At 44.9% G+C, this 20,069-nt stretch overlaps 1 protein-coding gene across 3 annotated transcripts in view; it reads left to right on the top strand.

Moving 5' to 3' along the window:
- The window catches only part of RGS20 (regulator of G protein signaling 20), a 32,866-nt gene extending 17,925 nt beyond the window's left edge, over positions 1-14,941 (top strand). For all 3 annotated transcript variants that reach the window (XM_054179525.1, XM_054179539.1, XM_054179531.1), the window contains exons 2-5: positions 7,098-7,246; positions 10,306-10,392; positions 11,298-11,532; positions 13,621-14,941. In XM_054179525.1, coding sequence (XP_054035500.1) covers positions 7,098-7,246; positions 10,306-10,392; positions 11,298-11,532; positions 13,621-13,809 — 660 coding nt within the window. In that variant the 3' untranslated portion in view covers positions 13,810-14,941. The remainder of the gene's footprint in view (positions 1-7,097; positions 7,247-10,305; positions 10,393-11,297; positions 11,533-13,620) is intronic.
- The last annotated feature ends 5,128 nt before the right edge of the window (positions 14,942-20,069 follow it).

Genomic DNA, 20,069 nt, shown 5'->3' with positions numbered 1-20,069 from the left:
TCTCAGAGTACAATGTGCAGTGAGTCACCAACTAACACAGCAGCTCCATGTGACTCCAGCACCCAGTGCGCGGTGCCGGAGCTGCTGTCTGCTGTGAGTCACTTCATAGTACAGTAAAATGGGCTTTTTGGAGACCATTCATAATTAAGCACAATGCAACCAAGCCCTCGGTAGGAGATGATAGGAGTGAGCAGAGCAGCCTGCTGCATGCACTGGTTTCACTGGTTGCATAGTAAAGAGGTTTGTAAAATATTGGGATGAATGATTTTCTTTTTGTTTGTTTTTTTAAAGAGAACTGCATAAAAATAACTAGAAGCAAATACAACCTCTGACATGAAAGCCAGCCAGAGCAGGGCTGGAGCAGCAGTAAAATTCCCAACACTGCAGAAGCTTGGGGGACATTTTGGGTTTATTTTTGCTTCTGAGAGCCGATCAGCCAGTGTGAACTGACAGACATCCACCGGGGCTGACTCCAGCTGCCACAGACAGCAAGGGATGCCAGCAGTCTGTGCTGTGCAGAGGAGGACTTGACACTGATTTAACTTAATTGCAGTTTGCAATGACCTGGTTTATGAAGGGACTCAGCATGGGATGAAGTTACCTCCATATTCTCATTTCCTGCTGCTCCACTGTCACAAGCAGTGATGGGAGGGGGTTGGTCTCTTCTCCCAGGCAACCAGCACCAGAACAAGAGGACACAGTCTCATGCTGCACCAGGGGAAGTTTAGGCTGGAGGTGAGGAGAAAGTTCTTCACAGAGAGAGTTGTTAGCCATTGGAATGTGCTGCCCAGGGAGGTGGTGGAGTCACCATCCCTGGGGGTGTTCAAGAGGGAATTGGATGTGGCACTTGGTGCCATGGTGTAGTAGGCATGAGGTGTTGGGTGGCAGGTTGGACTTGATGATCTTTGAAGTCCTTTCCAACCTTGTTGATTCTATGATTCTATGAGCAGGTTGCTTAGGTTGTTTTGTTGGTGTTTTTTTCTGTGCAACTAGTTAAAAATTCTGTCAGCTCTTTCCCATATTACAGGGGAAATAATGACAGAGGCTGACCCTGCTAACTGCATGTTAAAGGAACATTTTCAGGGAAGTCTCTGGTGTTAAAATCCAAAGTAAAGAAATGCTTTACAACACTGCCATAGGGCACACAGGGCATCCCTCTGAGAAAGCAATGCAAAAAACCCCAGTGAAACCCCCAGGAACTGCATTTCTTAACAAGAAAGTCAGCTTTTACTCAGAATGAGACTTCAGTGCAGAAAGTTTCTGCAGACAATGGACTGATCTGGCAGCCAAATGTGCGGCACTGAACACCAAAGAAAGAGAAGCAGGAGACATCAAAGCCCTTAGTGCAAAAAGACCTCAGTTCCAGATGTCATTACCTGTTGCTTTGTGGCACGAGGCACTTTCAGCCAGTCCTTCTGAAATGCAAAGCAATGCACTCATCTGGGTGGATGAACCCAGCTCCTCTAGAAGAGTTAAGTTATACCAAACAGGTGAAGGCATTCAATTTCTGGAAATTTTGCATGAAAGCATCCCAAAACCTGTACCTGAAGGGGGCCTACAAGAAAGGTGGGGAGGGACTTTTTACAAGGGCTTGTAGTGATAGGACAAGTGGGAATGGATTGAAGCTGGAAGAGGGGAGATTTAGACTGGAGATTAGGAAGAAATTCTTTACAGTTAAGGTGGAGAGACAGTGGCACCATTCTAGGACTGTATGATATGATTCTCTGAAAACTCTTGCTTAAACTCACAGAAACTTTCTGTTGTAGTTTTATCCACTTAAGCCTGTGAGAGACTCAAGTGCAGCAGTGACCACAGAAGCTGCTTTATTCTGTGGCTGCCAGTCCCCTCTCTGCTAACCTGTGTCTTGCACATATAACCTCCCTACCACTTCAGTCACCCCACCACAAGATGCCACATCTCCAATAACACAAAGAAATCATCTCCCATAGTACAACTTTCAGAGCTCCTGCTCTTAACTCTCTGAGTAGCAATGCAATAACGATGCCTAAAGCATGTGGGAGTGAGTTCATTAACATGTTCTAACTCCTCCCTACCTAAAATAGGGCACTGCTTGATGAAGAAAGCCTGTGTCAGACTTGTCAATGGAGAGGAAGAAGCATCCAGCTTCCTCTTCACGTTTCAGCTGACAATAACTGCTGCAGGCTTCAGCAGGAGTACACTACAGCCCCAAATATTTCTAGACAAATAAAACACAGATTCAGAGATGTACTTGGAGCCTGACCTCATCTGCAAACCTCTTATTTGTATGTAAGTACAGACTCCCTTTCTTCTGCCTCACTGGTGATCATTACTGGGGGGTGTCCAAAGTAAGAGTAGCAATGTCAAGAGTTGTATATCACACAATTGTTTCGGTTGGAAAAGACCTCTAAGACTATCAAGTCCAACCACTGACCTAACATCACCATGGCCACTAAGCCATGTCCTGGAGTGCCATGTCCACAGGTTTCTTGGACACCTCCAGGGATGGTGACTCCACCACCTCTCTGGGCAGCCTGTTCCAACCCCTGACCACCCCTTCTGTAAAGAAATTTTCCTAATATCCAGCCTAACCCTCCCTGGCATAATTTCAGGCCACTTCTCTCAGCACCTGATACTAAAGAGAAGAGAGCAACCCCCACCTCATTCCAACCTCCTTTCAGGGAGTTGTAGAAAGCCATGAAGTCTCCCCTCAGCCTCCTCCTCTTCAGTCTATACAATACCAACACCAGAACAAGAGGACACAGTCTCAAGCTGCACCAGGGGAAGTTTAGGCTCCAGGTGAGGAGGAAGTTCTTCACAGAGAGAGTTGTTAGCCGTTGGAATGTGCTGCCCAAGGAGGTGATGGAGTCACCATCCCTGGAGGTGTTCAAGAGGGGATTGGATGTGGCACTTGGTGCCATGGTCTAGTAGTCATGAGGTGTTGGGTGACAGGTTGGACTTGATGATTTTTGAGGTCTTTTCCAACCTTATTGATTCTATGATTCAATCCCAGTTCCTTCAGCTGTTCCTTATAAAACTTCTTCTCTAGATGCTTAACCAGCTTCATTGCCCTTCTCTGGGCATGCTCAGTGTAAAGCTCAGTGACCACCTCCCCCCCCCCCCCCCCAAGAGGTTACAGCACTGGGCTTCACAGACTCTAGTGCCACTGAGAAAGCTTTGTGCTGTGGCCATGTAGATCAGCCCCAGGGACAGGTTAAGGTTTGCACAACTGCCCAACTGTAATGTGTGCAAGGAGGAAACACTGTCCAAGTAACAGAACCTTGCCCCTTTGAGCTGAGAAAATGTCATGGTGCTTTAGCATAAAGTAAGGATAAAAGCCACTGTCTACAGTCTTCTTTTCTGGGTATTCCTCTGTTTGGATTTGGTTTGGGTTTGTGTTTTGTTTTGTTTTAATTTGAGGTTTGGTTTTGCTTTTAAACTTGACCTTTGTGGCTTAGATTTTACATATTCCTCCTCTGTTCTCAATTTGCTTGGTAGTCCACCTTTCTCTTAAGAGATAAGCAAATACTATAATAAATGTTACAACTAAGCCAAATACAATCTGAAGTGCTTTTAACCAGGGAAATAATTTTCATTCCTGACCTTCAGCCTCCTTTGTGTCTATAAGGTTACATCCAGCAATGCCTCCTACTCTGAATGTCAGATAGGCACAACTTGGAGTGGAAAGGGTATGGCAGGCGTGCTTATTCCTGGACCTCAGCATCACCCTTAAGGCACACTGGAGTTTGTCCACTGCTGTCAAAAGGAGCTTCACAGATGCTTGCTCAAAGCCCTGGACTTTGGTTTTTTAATGACTTATTAGAATTCAGTAAGATGAGCATGTACTTTCTATATGAATCACAGATGCTGTCTAGCTGGATAAGAAGCAAGAACATGTGCTATTATTTTCCCACTATTTTTGGTTCATTGCTTTTCAGGGACATTGTTATAATGGACTAAATTTGCTGTCATCAGTGCAGAGAGGACTGCTTTCTCCCTGGAAGATCCAGAAATACCACACCTTGATCCTGCATTAGATTGACTTGAAACAGTGAACCAACCAGAGCTGGCCCTGATCAACTCAAATCCTACTCCCCTTTCTCAATTATTTGATTAGCTGGTGCTCCACGTGCAGGACTTAGACAGTTCTGTGGATTCCTCAGGAATATGATCAGCATTAATACTTCAAAACTGAATGCATAAAAATTCAGGTGGAATTTTTCTCTCATCATGAGACATTGATGGCCCAAAGAAAACATCCCCTGTGTTAATGGACAGACTTGTATTTGACTGCCCGGGGAAATGAAACAGCAAATAGTTGACACTGGCCAGTGGGGGGGAGGAAAATCCATATATAGAATCAGAAAATTGTTTCAGTTGGAAAAAAAACCCACTCTAAGATCAAGTCCAACCATTACTCTAAGACCACCATGGCCATTAAACTGTCTCCCAAAGTGCCATGTCCTTTAGAATCATAGAATCAACAAGGTTGGAAAAGACCTCAAAGATCATCAAGTCCAACCTGTCACCCAACACCCCATGACTACTACACCATGGCACCAAGTGCCACATCCACTCCCCTCTTGAACACTTCCAGGGATGGTGACTCCACCACCTCCCTGGGCAGCCCACTCCAATGGCTAACAACTCTCTCTGTGAAGAACTTTCTCCTCACCTCCGGCCTAAACTTCCCCTGGCGCAGCTTGAGACTGTGAGATCCATTCTCTTGGAATGCACTACCCATAATACTTGCACAGGGGAGTAAATTCCTTCCTGTATCTTACCACAGCATTCCTGCTGGCATGCCACATCCTAATCAGGTTGTGATCCTCTCCAAACCTCTATACACAACCTCAAATACACAATCTGACTGTCAGCTACCTCAGGAAATGCTTGCAGGGTAATCATTAAACAGCTCTGCAATTCAGAAGCTTGGGCTTTCCCACATTTGGGGATGAGGGAGGCAATGGAGTTTTTGGAAGCTATATTCTTCTCCTGATTTTCTGTTTCTGGGCATTTCAGCCTCACTTGTCAGATGAGGTCTGCAGAGTTACAGAATGGGTTATTTCTATCTGTGGTGTTGTTGTTATGTTTGATTCCTCCTGCAAAACAGGTGCATCTTCACCTGCTCTGCATGCCACGCATTTGTTCTCCTGGGAGAGTGGGTGGTTCTCACAAAACCAAAACCCACTAAGCTCTAGCAGAGAGAAACAAATTCAGCACTGAAATAAAATTGCAAAAATCCCCCGACCCAAACAGCAAAATGTAATGCTGCACTCTGCTAAAATCATCTCCTCTCATCTCCTGACGCTCCGTGACAGTGTCTGTGCATTCTCCCTCAAGTTCCAACAATTGCATTTCCCAAACCTGGCTGAACATTTTAGAAAGGAAGGCAACTTTTAACCCTCCCCTCAATTTAAGAAGGACATTGGGACTCCTGAACGTGTCCAGAGAAGGGCAACGAGGCTGGGGAGAGGCCTCGAGCACAGCCCTATGAGGAGAGGCTGAGGGAGCTGGGGTTGCTTAGCCTGGAGAAGAGGAGGCTCAGGGGAGACCTTATTGCTGTCTACAACTACCTGAAGGGAGGTTGTAGCCAGGTGGGGGTTGGTCTCTTCTCTCAAGCAACCAGCACCAGAACAAGAGGACACAGTCTCAAGCTGCGCCAAGGGAGGTTTAGGCTGGAGGTGTGGAGAAAGTTCTTCACTGAGAGAGTTGTTAGCCATTGGAGTGGGCTGCCCAGGGAGGTGGTGGAGTCACCATCCCTGGAGGTGTTCAAGAGGGGATTGGATGTGGCACTTGGTGCCATGGTGTAGTAGGCATGAGGTCTTGGGTGACAGGTTGGACTTGATGATCTCTGAGGTCTTTTCCAACCTTATTGATTCTATGACTCTTTCAAGTCTGATAGTCAATGCCAATTAAAACTAAAATCAGAATTGGGAGCAGCTGATTGTAATTCCCAGACAATTGTCACGGCCTCAAAAGAAGGTTTAGCAACCTGCAAAAGCCTACACACAAAGGCATCTCCTGGCACAGGAGGGCAGCTAGTCATGGATCAAAAAAATCAAATACAGTCTAAATGAAGAAAAACCTCCTCTTTGCACAGGCTGACATTTCATCTGCAAAAGACATCTGTCACCTAGGCATGGCACAGTCCTCAGCATAACAGGGAGAGCATTGAGTGCTGCAGAGCAAGTTTGAAGCTCAAAGAGAGCCAGGTCAGAAAAGGACAGGGACTTGAAGGGACCTGGTATCTCATTAACACCACTACTCTGCACAATCTGCAGAATTCAGGCTTCAAAAAGGTTTCCTAGAAAAGTGCAAGAACCACAACCAGTGCTTCCACCCAAAAGTGTTTTGTGCTGTCTTCAACTGAAGGAGGTGACCAAAGCTCTGCATGTTAAATATTGGCACCCAGTCCTGTGTGTTCTCCGTTAGTAACTCCTCATCCTGACAAAAGCACTGAGTTCCTTCTTGAGAATAGCATTTGAAACCGCTGTGGCAGTCAGACCTGTAATGTGAAGTGTTGGCCCTTTCCCCTTGCTACAGGGCAACCAGCAGGTTTGAGGCATGCTCAGCACTAACTGAAGGCCAGACTTTGATCAGAGCTCAGGTGTCTCATTCAAGCATCACCAAGTCTGTGCCTTGGTTAATCAAGAGGGAGAGAGAAAGAAAAGAAAGTGAAAAACAACAATAAAAAAGCTCTAAGTGCCTCGATGCCATTTTCTTTAGGACTGGCCTTGAAGTCAAAACCTGAGGAAACCCTTTTCAGCTCCTAGGCTTATACACCACTGTGCTAAGAGCTGCAGCTCTTTCAGACCCCCCACTTCCACCTTTTGCTCGCTGCATCACCACTTTCTTCTCTTTGTATTCCCACCCATGCGCAGAATTCATCAACCCTTTGCCTTCCGTCACAGCACTTAAATAAAAGGAGTGAATCTTCCAAAGGATTCAACACCTAAGAGCTCCTGTAGGGGAAAAAAGAAAAAGAAAAAGAAAACCATTTAGCTTTTCAGTTCCTTTGCAGCTGTGTCCTTCAGCACTTCTTGGTGAGACTTTTAAAGCAGAAAGGAAAATAAAAGAGATGTTTCTCACTTGACCCTTCTCTTGCTGCCTTGCAGCCCATGGGATCGGAGCGGATGGAGATGCGCAAACGGCAGATGGCTGCGACCCAGGAGACCCCAGGTGCTGCTCAGGCTCAGCACAGCACAGGCAACCGAGGGTCCAACGCCTGCTGCTTCTGTTGGTGTTGTTGCTGCAGCTGCTCATGGTACCCCCTCTCATTCACCGCTCTGGGGAACAGAACAGCGGGGAGGGAGCAATAGCCAGCATAAAGGACAACACAATGGCTCTATCCCTTGAGTCGTTGGAGGTCAGGCTTGATGAGGCTCTTAACAACCTGAGCTAGTTGGGAGTGTCCCTGCTCACTGCAGGGGGGGGGTGACTAGATGAGCTTTAATGGTCCCATCAAACCCAACGTATTCTATAAGCCAAAAACCCCCACGTGGGCTGTTCTGCAAATCCAAGACTGAGATGACTGTGCTCTAGTACTAGACACAACCTTCTGCTCAGTTTTGCTGCTTTTTTCCCCCTGCCATTGAAAAAATTCCTGCACAGTTACCTCTGCTGTACTTTTGTTGTCAGTACAGTGTAATGGGAAGTCTGGTTCGTGCAGGACTGGTTCTCCCTCAGCCTTGAGCTTCACCAGGGCTTCCATTAAAACCTGAAAGCAATACCAGAACATACCATGGCTTTAGATTTAGGACTGGGACTTAACAAGCAGTGCAGGCTCTGTTAAATGGAGTGAGGAGAAGGTGGAAGAATCTGGAAGTCAGAAAATGAATAACCAGGTGCTCAGCACTGTTCTTTTATTTCACAGGCAACTGCAGCTGTTGTCATTAATTAGTGTTGCCAACTCATGGCATCTGCAACTCATTTGAAGTTAATCCTTAGGATCAGACTTGAAACATTGTGGGTGTTTGCTGAAGATGAGGAGTTAAGCAGAATGTAATTCAGAAGAAATCCCACTACAAGGTGCTAAGGAGGAAAATGTATCAGGGGAGCAAAACAAAAGAGGAAAAGGAATCACCTGATTCCTTAAATTCATGATGTGTTCACCTTCTTTCTCTTATCTGCTTCTCCAGATTCAAGTGATTTCATTCCAAACTGAAGTATAGCTTCCCATACTCAAAAGTCCTGTATCAGTCTGGGGCCAAGTGCTAATTAATGGGTGAGACCAGAACTTGCACTGAAATAAGGAAGAGAAAAAAAACTAGTCTGAAACAGCCACAGGAGTTCAACCAAAGCACTGATCTTAAAAATGCACTATCCACCACATTAACCTTTCAGAGCAAGCAAACCTGGCACTGAAGTGACAGGAAAAAGTCATAAAAAGCCTCACAGCCCATGCTAGGAATCTATTCCACCATTAGAAGGCAAGGGAAGAGCAGGCTGATAGTCCCTTGCTGCTGGTACTCAGCTCCTCAGAAGCTGGGATCCCAGCTCTGCCCTCCCTAATGCAAACAGTTAATGTTCTGTAAGGGCAAATGGCTGCTTGGAGCTTTTTGCCCGATGCCAGGTACTCTGGCTCTGATCCTACAAAGCTTTTCAGCAGGTGCTTAAAGGTAAACTAAGCTAGAGTTTAAAGAGACTTTAAGTATTATGCCTGTACAGGATGAGAGTTTGCCGCTCTGCAGAGCTGGCTGTGTCAAAGCATCCCATAAAAATTCCAGTGTCACCTGAAGAGTTGTTCAGTGCAGCTGCAAGTGGCTCAGTCAAGAACTTAATTCCACAAACTTGGATTGGATGTCAGGAACAAGTTCTTTACTGCAAGGGAGGTGGAACACTGGAACAGGTTGCCCAGGGAGGTGGTTGGGGCCCCCATCCCTGGAGATACTCAAAGTGAGGCTCAAGAGGGCTCTGAGCAGCCTGACCTAGTTGGGGGTGTCCCTGCTGACTGCAGAGGGGGTTGGACTGGATGGCCATCAGGAGTCCCTTCCAACCCAGACCATTCTAGGATTCTATGAAACACAGCTTCCATAAAAGTACAAAATAAGGCAAGTTTATCTACCACGTCAGAGTGCATAGAATTTGCATTTTTTATCTTTGAAATTGGTGACAAAGTGCTTTTTTTTCCCCCCTGCCACTTCACCTGATATTTTCCAGGATGCTCATTTCCTGTGCACCTCACCGTTCAACCAATTCAAAGACAGCAATTTACTCTACAGGGTGTGTGACCGTACCCAGATTTTCACGCTGCTTAAAATGCCTCTTGGCATTTCAGAAGCATCTGGGAAAGCAGCAGAGTCCCCAGCACAGAGCAGCTTGGTTTAGCTTCAAAATAATTTCAGACTTGATTCTTTAGTTTCTTTTTGGGGGGGGTGGGGGTGGGGAACAATTGTTTTCTAGTAGCAAGAAATGCAAAACAAACCGTAATTAAGCTATTTATATTCCCTGTTCACAGAGCCTTCCCTCAAAATAGCTCAAGTGCTTTGAACAGAAGAAAAAAAAATTATGAATAGGAATAAAAATAAGTCTGGATGAGTCATGCAGCTGAGTTGCTGAACATCCAATATTCAGCATACTCTTAATAGTAGATGTAGAATGAAGAAATGGTGCACTGGGTCTCTCAGCTGGGTGCTCGGAGCCTGTCTTCACTCCTACAGCCAAAACTCAACCTCCAGCCTCTTGCTCCTCCAGACCCTGAGCAGATGCAGTGTGGCACAAGTCTCTCTTTTTCTGTTTACCTGGGCATTTCTAGGGAACGAGCCTGCCTGCAGGTCATTTCCTGGCATCTTCTCCTAAGGAAGCTTCTGTTATTTCTTTTTTCCCCTCCCCAGTTTCTCCATCGTTATCCTGTGAAGACAGTAATCCTTTCCGTTGGACCTGCTGGTCCCCCTCAAGCCAAAAATAAATCTGACAAGCACATTCCTTGTGTGAGAAATACAGAACAGATCATTTTTCATATTAAAAATACAGGGAGGATTAAAAATAGGGGGAATGGAATGAAGCTGGAGGTGGGGAGATTCAGGCTGGACGTGAGGAGGAAGTTCTTCACCATGAGAGTGGTGAAGCCCTGGAATGGGTTGTCCAGGGAGGTGGTTGAGGCCCTGTCCCTGGAGGTGTTTAAGACCTGGTTGGATGAGGCTCTGGCCAGCCTGATCTAGTGGGGGGGTGTCCCTGTCCATGGCAGGGGGGTTGGAACTGGATGATCCTTGTGGTCCCTTCCAACCCTGACTGATACTATGATAAAAAAAAGGCCAGAATCACTGATAAGAAGGGGACTCTTCCTTTATAAAGCTGACTAAAATTTTGTCTGCTCCTTTGCAGTCTTACTGTTAGAAATCAAGACGAAGAGAGAGCAAGGAGAACATCTCAGGAACTCCAAGCAGAGGGTATCCCAAACTGTGAGGAAAGGTATGGTCTTCACTGTGGGTTCTGTCAAGTTAAAATGAAACAAACCCAACAAACCACACTAAATAAAGTGAACTACCTGAAATTTTCATTTCTGCTGAATTTGCAGCCATGTCTCTCTTACCTCCTAAGGAGCCAGAAGGCTGATCTATAATCTTTTGCTTTATTTACATGCAGCATGTAAAGATTACTTCTTTCTGAAGTAATCTTAAAATACATCCTGTTCCCACCCAGCAGCTGTGTGAAGTGAACTGGCAGTGCTCAGCCTCACAAAAATAATACAGAGGAGCAAGGCAACCGTCTCCAGAATTGCTCCACTAGTTAGGAGCACCTGGAAAACTCTAATAGACAGGAGGGTACCTTTTATGGGGTTTGAGTAATGACTCAATGCCCCATGAGGGTGGTGAGACACTGGGACAGGTTGCCCAGAGAAGCTGTGGAGACTCCAAGCCTGGAAGCGCTGAAAGCTGGGTTGGATGACACCTTGAGCAAGCTGCTCTAGTAGGAGGTGTCCCTGCCCATGGCAGAGGGACTGGAGCTAGAAGTCTTTGAAGTCCCTTCCAGCCCAAACCATTCTATGATTCAGTCCAGGTACTTTCAGTCTGCTTTTAATGATTCAACAAAGTGCAGAAAAAACACCTAGCTGTTGAAGGGACTTCTTTGTTGCAATTACTTTGAGCAGTAAGCTGCAGTTTCTGCATCAAAGCACTGGCACTCACCTGCATCTGAACTTTTGCTAAGGATGCTTCCAAAAAGCACCTTATTAATATCTACTAGAGGTTGTGCTTGGTGAGGAACTCAAGCCCCATCCATGAACCTTGTGACAGCAGACAGCGCAGGGCCAGTCGTGAGCAGCTTGAGTAACAATCATTCATTTCTCTCTTCTTGTCTTCTCCTTCCTTCTGAAGCCCTGCTCCTACTCTTGAAGAAGTGAATGCCTGGGCTCAGTCATTTGACAAGCTGATGCTTACCCCAGCTGGCAGAAACGCCTTCCGGGAGTTCCTCCGAACGGAATTCAGCGAGGAGAACATGCTCTTCTGGATGGCCTGTGAGGAACTGAAACAGGAATCCAACAAGAGTGTCATTGAAGAAAAAGCAAGACTCATTTATGAAGATTATATTTCTATCCTTTCTCCAAAAGAGGTATATTCCTTTCCCCAATGCATTCTTCCGTGCTGCTGTGCCCAGTGAGTTCTAATGTGTTCAAAGCTACAGTACTCAGGGAGAACTTTCCCTCCACCATGCTCCACTGCCAGCAAGCAGAGATTTAGGGGGAAAAGGCAGACCCATTGTTAGGGTGAGATGGTCTGAACTACTGCCACTGGCTGCAAGAAAGCTCTTCCTTTGTTACCCTGGCATGAAGATGTGAAATCTTTAGTTTGAGGCACAAATAGAGAGATGATCACTTTATCCTTGCTCAACTTGAGTTTTGGACAAATGAAGCTTCTTTTTCCTTTGCACCAGGAAAGGGCTGTGTGCATCTCTCCATGAGCACAGTAAAACCACAGATAAAATGTTTACAATGCACAAAGCAGCTGACAAAACATGGCATAGAACACACACACTGGCTTCACAGAGAGAATTGTTAGCTCTTGGAATAGGCTGCCCAGGGAGGTGGTGGAGTCACCATCCCTGGAGGTGTTCAAGAGGGGCCTGGACGTGGCACTTGGTGCCATGGTTTAGTAGTCATGAGGTGTTGGGTGACAGGTTGGACTTGATGATCTTGGAGGTTTCTTCCAACCTTATTGATTCAATGACTTCATGAAAAAAATGCAAAACTACTTGTCACTTGGCTGCTAGAAAATGTTCCAAGTTCTGAAGACACCTCAGTTCAGCTTGAACACAATCCTGCCAAGCAGGCTGGAATTCTAAACCCTCCAATATCAAAATATCAATATATCAATATCAAAACTCACATTTCATTGTATGTGGCACAAGCTGCAGGCTGAGGGAGCTGGGCTTGCTCAGCCTGGAAAAGAGAAGGCTCTAAGGAGACCTAATAACAGAATTCTAGTACCTGAAGGGGGGTCTACAAGAAGGATGGAGAGAGGTTGTTTACAAAGGCCTGTGGTGATAGGCTGAGGGGCAATGGCTTCAAACAACAGAAGAGTAGATTTAAATTGGATGTTAAGGACAAGTTCTTTACCATGAGTGTAGTGGTCACTGGCATAGGTTGTCTGGGGAGGTGGTTGGGGCCCCATCCCTGAAGATACTCAAACTGAGGCTCAACAGGACTCTGAGCAACCTGATCTAGTTGAGGACGTCCCTGCTTACTGCTGACTAGATGACTTTTGAAAGTCCCTTCCAACCCAGACCATTCTGATTCCCTGATTCTATTTACTTATAGACATGCTGTGTCAATCTAGTCAGTCTGTTCCACTAATACCTTTCTACAGAGACTAAAGCCATGCAGACAAAAAGATGACCTTACTTGTATAGAATCATTTTATAGCCCTAAGTGTGGTTCACATCAATTCACTCTGCTTTTTACCAGAGGGATTTGATTAGGCAACAGCTTCCCGGGTTACAGTTTCCGTCTGCGTCATGCTGCTGACTCCAAATTCAGTCTCCTTACCACAGCACTAACTCCTGAGGAAACCAACTGTCACAAAAAATTACAAATCCTCTCTACTACAGAGCAGGAGGTTGCTCTGGAAATAGTCCCCCAGTCCCTCAGGTCTCAGTAATAACAAGATTGCAGGCAGCCTTGCTCAAAGGAACAATTTCTTTACTGAAAGAGTGGTCAGGCATTGGAACAGGCTGGCCAGGGAGGTGGAGTCACCATCCTGGAAGGTAGAAGTGGCATTCTGGGACATGGTTTAATGGGCAGGGTGGTGTTGGAGTGATGGTGGAACTTGATGACCTTAGAGGTCTCTTGCAACCCTAATGATTCTACCCAGGAAAGCAGTGAAGGCATGAGGCACTTTGGGATGTGGGTTTGTGGGCATGGTGGTGTTGGAGTGATGGTGGAACTCAATGAACTTAGAGGTCTCTTACAACTTTAATGATTCTAAGGAAGGTTACCTCAGCAAGAAGCTTACCCACACTCAGCCATCAGCACCCCCAAATCTCAGTCACTTTAGCCCAAGTACATTTAGCAGTCTTTACCCTTGAATCACACCAGCTGAAACAGTTAAAGACAATGACTTCCAGGTCAATAAAAAAAACCTAAAGCCCCCAGGTGTACTCTTCACCACCACTAATGATGTGATTTTCTATTTTCATACACAGGTCAGTCTGGACTCCAGAGTAAGAGAAGTTATCAACAGAAATATGCTGGAACCCTCCCAACACACCTTTGATGATGCACAGCTTCAGATTTACACCTTAATGCACAGAGACTCCTACCCCCGGTTTATGAACTCTGCCATTTATAAGGACTTGCTTCAGTCCTTATCTGAGAAATCCATTGAAGCATAGGATTTGTGTATTTATTCTCAAAACAAAACAGAACTCTGGGCTACACCAGTCCACAGGGAATTCAGAATCACTCCAGAGATTTACCTGAAAACACCTCAGGCAAGTTTTGAGTACAGACTGAGTGATTTAAACACGCACAAGGCTCTGACACAATCAGCTAACTCCCAGTTTCTGATCCAATTCTGTGTTACTTTGCAAAAGAGAATGAAGAGAATGAAATGAAAGTGGTGGTGGTCAAAAAATGCAGTTGTTTTTTTTTCCAAGGCAACACAAAGCTCAGACCCAGACCTGAGGCACAAATGCCAACTGAGCACAAAAAAAATACAACCCACAATGGGGTTTGATTTTGAAGTGGAGTGTTAAGCTTTCTTGTAAACCAGACCAGTTGTCCCATTCATGCTGTGATCAAAGTAAAACCAGCACTGTCACTATCTGGGTCACACTACAGAATGTTTCACCTAAGTGTACAAGTTGTACCTGGCAGAGGCACACTCCACTCATCTTGCTGTGTTTAATGGGTATAGAGTGTGCCAAAGGCAACCAGTATGGCAGCCTCCGGTTTGGGAGAGCGAGCGGTCAAAACAATGCTGCCGACCAAAACCTTTCGCTGAAGAATTGTTATTTTACTACTAGAGTCTGCTGAAAGTGTTTTTAAGTTCCTATTGTTGATGTTTATAAAGTTAAATTATCTACTGAAGAGGAATCTGGGCATTTCAATTCCCAAATAAAGCACAAGAATTCTCACACGTTCTTCTCTTCCCTTGGCAGGTAGGTGTAAAATCCCTTCACTATTGGCTCCAGAGAGGATGGCACTATCAACCACCCTGCTTTTGTACAGATTAAATTCTCCCATGACCTGACAGATCTTGCAGTTTCCATTACAGATCCACACATTTTGAATTGACAGATGAAGGAAGCTGGAACTATTCTGTTCTGATCCAGCGCTATTCCAGACTGTCTCAGAGGAAAGCAGCAGCTTTATCCACTAATAAACCACATTCATTTGCAATATCCCCAAAGCATTACACTTGATTGCTGGTCAGATCTCAACATCAGTTATCAACAGGGACTGCTAGGAAGAAAAGAAGTTGAATCTATATAACCTGTGTGTAGATTTGTGATTAGCCAAACTTCTTCACTTTAAATTACAAGATTCAGTACCTGAAGGGATCACAGAATCATAGAATCAATAAGGTTGGAAAGGACCTCAGAGATCAAGTCCAACCTGTCACCCAGCGCCTCCTCACTACTAAACCGTAGCTTCAAATGCCACATCCAATCCCTTTTTGAACACCTCCAGGGATGGTGACTCCACCACCTCCCTGGGCAGCCCAGATCCTACAGGAAGGCTGGAGAGGGACTTTTTTAAGGGTGTCTAACAATAAGACAAGGGGAAATAGTTTGAAGCTGAAGGAGAGTAGGTTTGCACTGGATATTAGGAAGAAGCTCTTCAGTACAAGGGTGATCAGACTCTGGAAGAGTTGCCCAGGGTGGTTGTGGATGCCCACTCCCTGGGGGTGTTCAAGGCCAGGTTGGATGAGCAGCTGAGTCTAGTTGAGAGACAGCCCTGCCTATGGTGGGGAGGGGAGAATAGATGATCTCTAAGGTCCCTTCCAACCTAAGCCATTCTATGATTCCTTACAATTCCACTGTATTAAACTTAGGAGTTTATAGTGGACTTCCATCAAATTGAACGTTTTCCTGCATTTAAGTAAACCAAATGACATGTAGAGGTAGTGAAAGAACATATGTGGAACAAAAAGGAAATAAAAAATACCCCTAGAAGGGAAGTACCAGGCAGAGTTCAGTGACATTTGCTGTAGCCTTTCTAAAACCCATGGCATAATTCCAGCACTATAAAAAGCACAAGATGAGGACTTTCTCTGAAAAGCAAGGAAATGGGAATAACAAGGCAGAATTTAGGAGATCAATTTAATTGTTTCCTCTGTGGACTCAGCAGGAGCCATGTTTTCCCCTGACTGCATTTGCATTATTAAAGAAATAATGATGAGGTTTTTTTTCATTACACAGCACCACAGGGGAAGGCTCAATACATGGAAAGTTAACTATAGCCACGGACCAGTTTCCAACATCTCCTTCCAGAACCAAACCACTGTTGAACACACACACAAAAAAAGTAAACCAAAAAACTTCAGACAGCAAATCAAAGCTCTTTTGCCCCCTGTAGGACAACAGTGTATGAGTAAGTCAAGAGGAAGCCCTTCTGCTATGACTTAAGACATGATGCAGTTAGTGGTCATTGCTGCTAAACATCACTGGTGCCGGTTATCTCAGCTGAATTTCCAACAATCACACCCAAAACATTATCAACACAATTTCAGTTCACAAAATACTACATGACAGGCAGTGACTTCAACAGAATAACTGAGATATGTGGGTGAGGCAGCAAGCATGGGGGGCTTGGAGCCAGGCTGCCGATGCTGTGCCAGTCAGGCAGGGTAAAGTGCTCCAAAACTGAGCTGGCAAAGTTTAAGTAGGCCACATTCAGCTTGCTGGAAACATCAGATGCATGCATCAAAGTTCCAAGTGTGTCATTTCATGTCTTTTAAGTTCTCCCTCTCTGCCTGCAAAGACACCTCATTAAAAGCTGGAAGACAGACCCAACGCTCACACTTTGTCTCAAACAATGCATCCTATTGTTCTGCAAGAAAAAGGAAGACGATGAAATGAAATCAGAAGGGTTGAGAAAACTCCATCAGTTTGGGCAGCTCTGTGGTTCAAGTCAGATTATTCAAAGAGGAAAAGAATGACTCCTGAAGCTTGTTTTCCACATGCAATTAAAAATCTCTAGGCATTTCACTTTACTTCTGCGCTACAATACACCGAGCATTTGCAATGCACTCTTTTTCCTCCTGAAAAACCTGACCCAATGGCAGTGCTGTGGTTTAGGTTTAAGCTTAAACTTGACAGCAGTGGCAGAATGCTGGTCCCTAGGCACTCTCAGAGTCTCTCTTTAACAACTCAGCCAACCCACCCCCTAAACAGGGGGCTGATGTTATGTGCGGCTGCTAAATGCTGAACGTAATTGAAGGGGGAAGGAAGAACAGAACAACAAAAGGAAAACCAGAAAAAACAAAGGAACAAAAAAAAGGAAGGGGGGGAAGGTGAGAACAATAGGAAGGGAAACTGGGAGACCAAAAAAAAAAAAGAGAAAACAAATCCCCATCAGCAGAGAAGACAACTTTTAACCACATTTCATTACTATCAGTTCAACATACACAAACCTTGCTCAGGCCAAAAGCGAGGTGCACTGAAAAGTTGCTGTAGGCAATGTGTGGCTTGAATAGCAGGAGAAAAGAACCATATTGACACAAGATATTATTTATAATTCATCAAGTAAGAAATTAGCACAAAATCAATTTATCTTAGCTTGGCAAATAAGCCTGGGTGGTTTGTCTTGGCATTTATCTAACTGCAGGATATCATTAAGCTCTAACAACTTTCCAGTCCGCTGCCATTCTTCCTTCAACGCCTCCACTTCACAAACCAGTAACTCCCACACTGCTGAGGATGGCTCTTTCCACCAGCCTGCTAAGCACTATTAAAATTGCATGGGCTCCATCAGCCAACACATTGTGCTGTGCTCTGACCTTTAAATTCCAAAGTCATTAGCAAGATACAAACAAAGGATAAAAAAAAAAGTGTATCTGTATCAATATCTACATATCCTGAAGGGCTCTACTCTTTCAAGATCTCTCACACCACCATCATGCACTTATGCACAAAGGAGAGCTGAAAAAAAAAGGGATGAGAAAGACAAAGTGAAGGAATTTTCAAACAAGTCTGCTGCAAGCAGTACTTCAGACTGTGTTTTCTGCCAGGAAAGGCATCAAATAATTTAAAATCACATTAATGAAAGATGTTCTGTGCTAATGTTGTAACTAAACTGATTCCAAACCTTTTAAAATGGTAAAACGGTTCATGATTAGTGATGAAATTGTTCAGCCTGGAGAAGAGAAGGCTCTGGGAAGACCTAATAGTACCTGAAAGAAGGCTGAAGAGGGTACTGTTTACAAAGGGCTGGAGTGACAGGATGAGGGGCAACGGTATGCAATTAGAGAAGGGCAGAGTTAGATTGGATGTTAGAACAAATTCTGTACCATGAGGGCGATGGAACACTGGAACAGGTTGCCCAGAGAGGTAGTTGAGGCCCCATCCCTGGAGATGTTCAAGATCAGGCTCAACGAGACTCTCGGCAACCCTATCTAGTGGAGGATAGTCCCTGGTCACTGCAGTGGGGTTGGGCTAGATGACCTTTAGAAGTCCCTTCCAACCCAAACCTTTCTATGATTCTATTTCCAACTCATTTGTTATCATTGCTACCATCACACAAAAAGCATTTAACATAGAAAATCTTTTTTGCTTTACACAGAAGGAATTTGTTCTCCAGGAACCACACACATTCTTTCCATCCATCCACGAATCCTTTGTATAGTTCCAGGACAGACTTCCTCAGTTCTGGGCTTCAACAAATTAAACAATATGAACTTGGGTGCAATGACAGAATTTAATCTCTTCTGAAGATGTTGACATGGTTTTCCTTGAAAGCTCATTTGAAAACACTATCTAAACATGTGCACTGTTAAAAAGCAGGCTGCAGCAAAGCAGTTTTGCTATCACTCCACATATGGAAAAGACTGAAACTTTGGCAATTTATTCTCACCTGCAGGTCTGATTCACATTGGATACTCCTCAAAATTCAGTTGATGAACAAGATTATGGCATTTATGTGAAGTGAATTGACTATTACCTCCCCAGCCAGCTTCTCCTGTGGCGAGTTGGTCAGCTGCTGTTATTGGCACAGCTGCAACACAATGCCTTGCCTCATTTACAAAGTCTAACCCAAACTTGGTTGTCAAGCACATAAAGCAAAACTGAACACTGAGATTTGACCAACTATCTTAAGAAATTCCTAGAAATACTAGCTAGTGGTAGAATGTGAACTTCATGCATTGAGCAATAAAATATATCAATGGAATGAAGCTGGAGGTGGGGAGATTCAGGCTGGACGTGAGGAGGAAGTTCTTCACCAGGAGAGTGGTGAAGCCCTGGAATGGGTTGTCCAGGGAGGAGGTTGAGGCCCCATCCCTGGAGGTGTTTAAGACCAGGCTGGATGAGGCTCTGGCCAGCCTGATCTAGTGTGGGGTGTCCCTGCCCATGGCAGGGGGGTTGGAACTGGATGATCCTTGTGCTCCCTTCAAACCCTGACTGACTCTACTATGCATTGATCAAAGCTGGTTACAGAAAGAAGCTTAACAATTGCCAAAGAGGTCATCATATCCACTAAATAGATTTCCAAACCCCATGACCACAGATTGAGTCCTAATTCAGAAACAGCACAGACAAACTAGAGTTAACTAAATGCTCATTTAGCCAACAGCTGAGTTTAATGTAGTTAGGTGAAGCTAAATACCTTTTCTCTTTGCAGAAGTAGGGAACACAGATGCAAGAAACAAAACTCCACGCTTACAACTGAACAAATGTGAGTGGTAAAATACAGATGGGAGGAGCATGTATGTTCAGTATCACAGTATCACTAAGGTTGGAAGAGACCTCAAAGGTTATCAAGTCCAACCTCTCACCACAGACCTCATGACTAGACCATGGCACCAAGTGCCACATCCAATCCCCTCTTGAACACCTCCAGGGATGGCGACTCCACCACCTCCCTGGGCAGCACATCCCAATGATGAATGACTCTCTTGGTGAAGAACGTTCTCCTCACCTCCAGCCTAAACTTCCCCTGGTGCAGCTTGAGACTGTGTCCCCTTGTTCTGATGCTGGCTGCTAGAGAGAAGAGACCAACCCCTTCCTGGCTACAACCACCTTTCAGGTAGTTGTCGAGAGCAATGAGGTCACCCTTGAGCCTCCTCTTCTCCAGTCTAAACAACCCCAGCTCCCTCAGCCTCTCCTCACAGGGCTGTGCTCAAGGCCTCTCCGCAGCCTTGTTGCCCTTCTCTGGACACGTTCAAGTGTCTCAACCTCACACAAATACAGTCCATTGTTCACAGAGTTAGAGGGGGGAAAAACAAACAAACACCCAAGCCAGTTAGCAAAAATGTTTATTGGTAAAAGTTTCATGTCAACTCACTTATAAAAATGAAAAAATAGTTTAAACATTCACCATACCATTGAGCAACCTGCTCTACTGACTATCAGCTAGAGGAAGGCATTAAAAGAAATGATGATTGTGTCAAAACAAAAGGGCTAAATTCAGGCATGGATGCTGCTTTGAAAAA

The sequence above is a fragment of the Dryobates pubescens genome, chromosome 3 (assembly GCF_014839835.1).
Source record: "Dryobates pubescens isolate bDryPub1 chromosome 3, bDryPub1.pri, whole genome shotgun sequence".
NCBI lineage: Eukaryota > Metazoa > Chordata > Aves > Piciformes > Picidae > Dryobates > Dryobates pubescens.
This window is presented reverse-complemented; position numbering and strand designations above follow the sequence as displayed.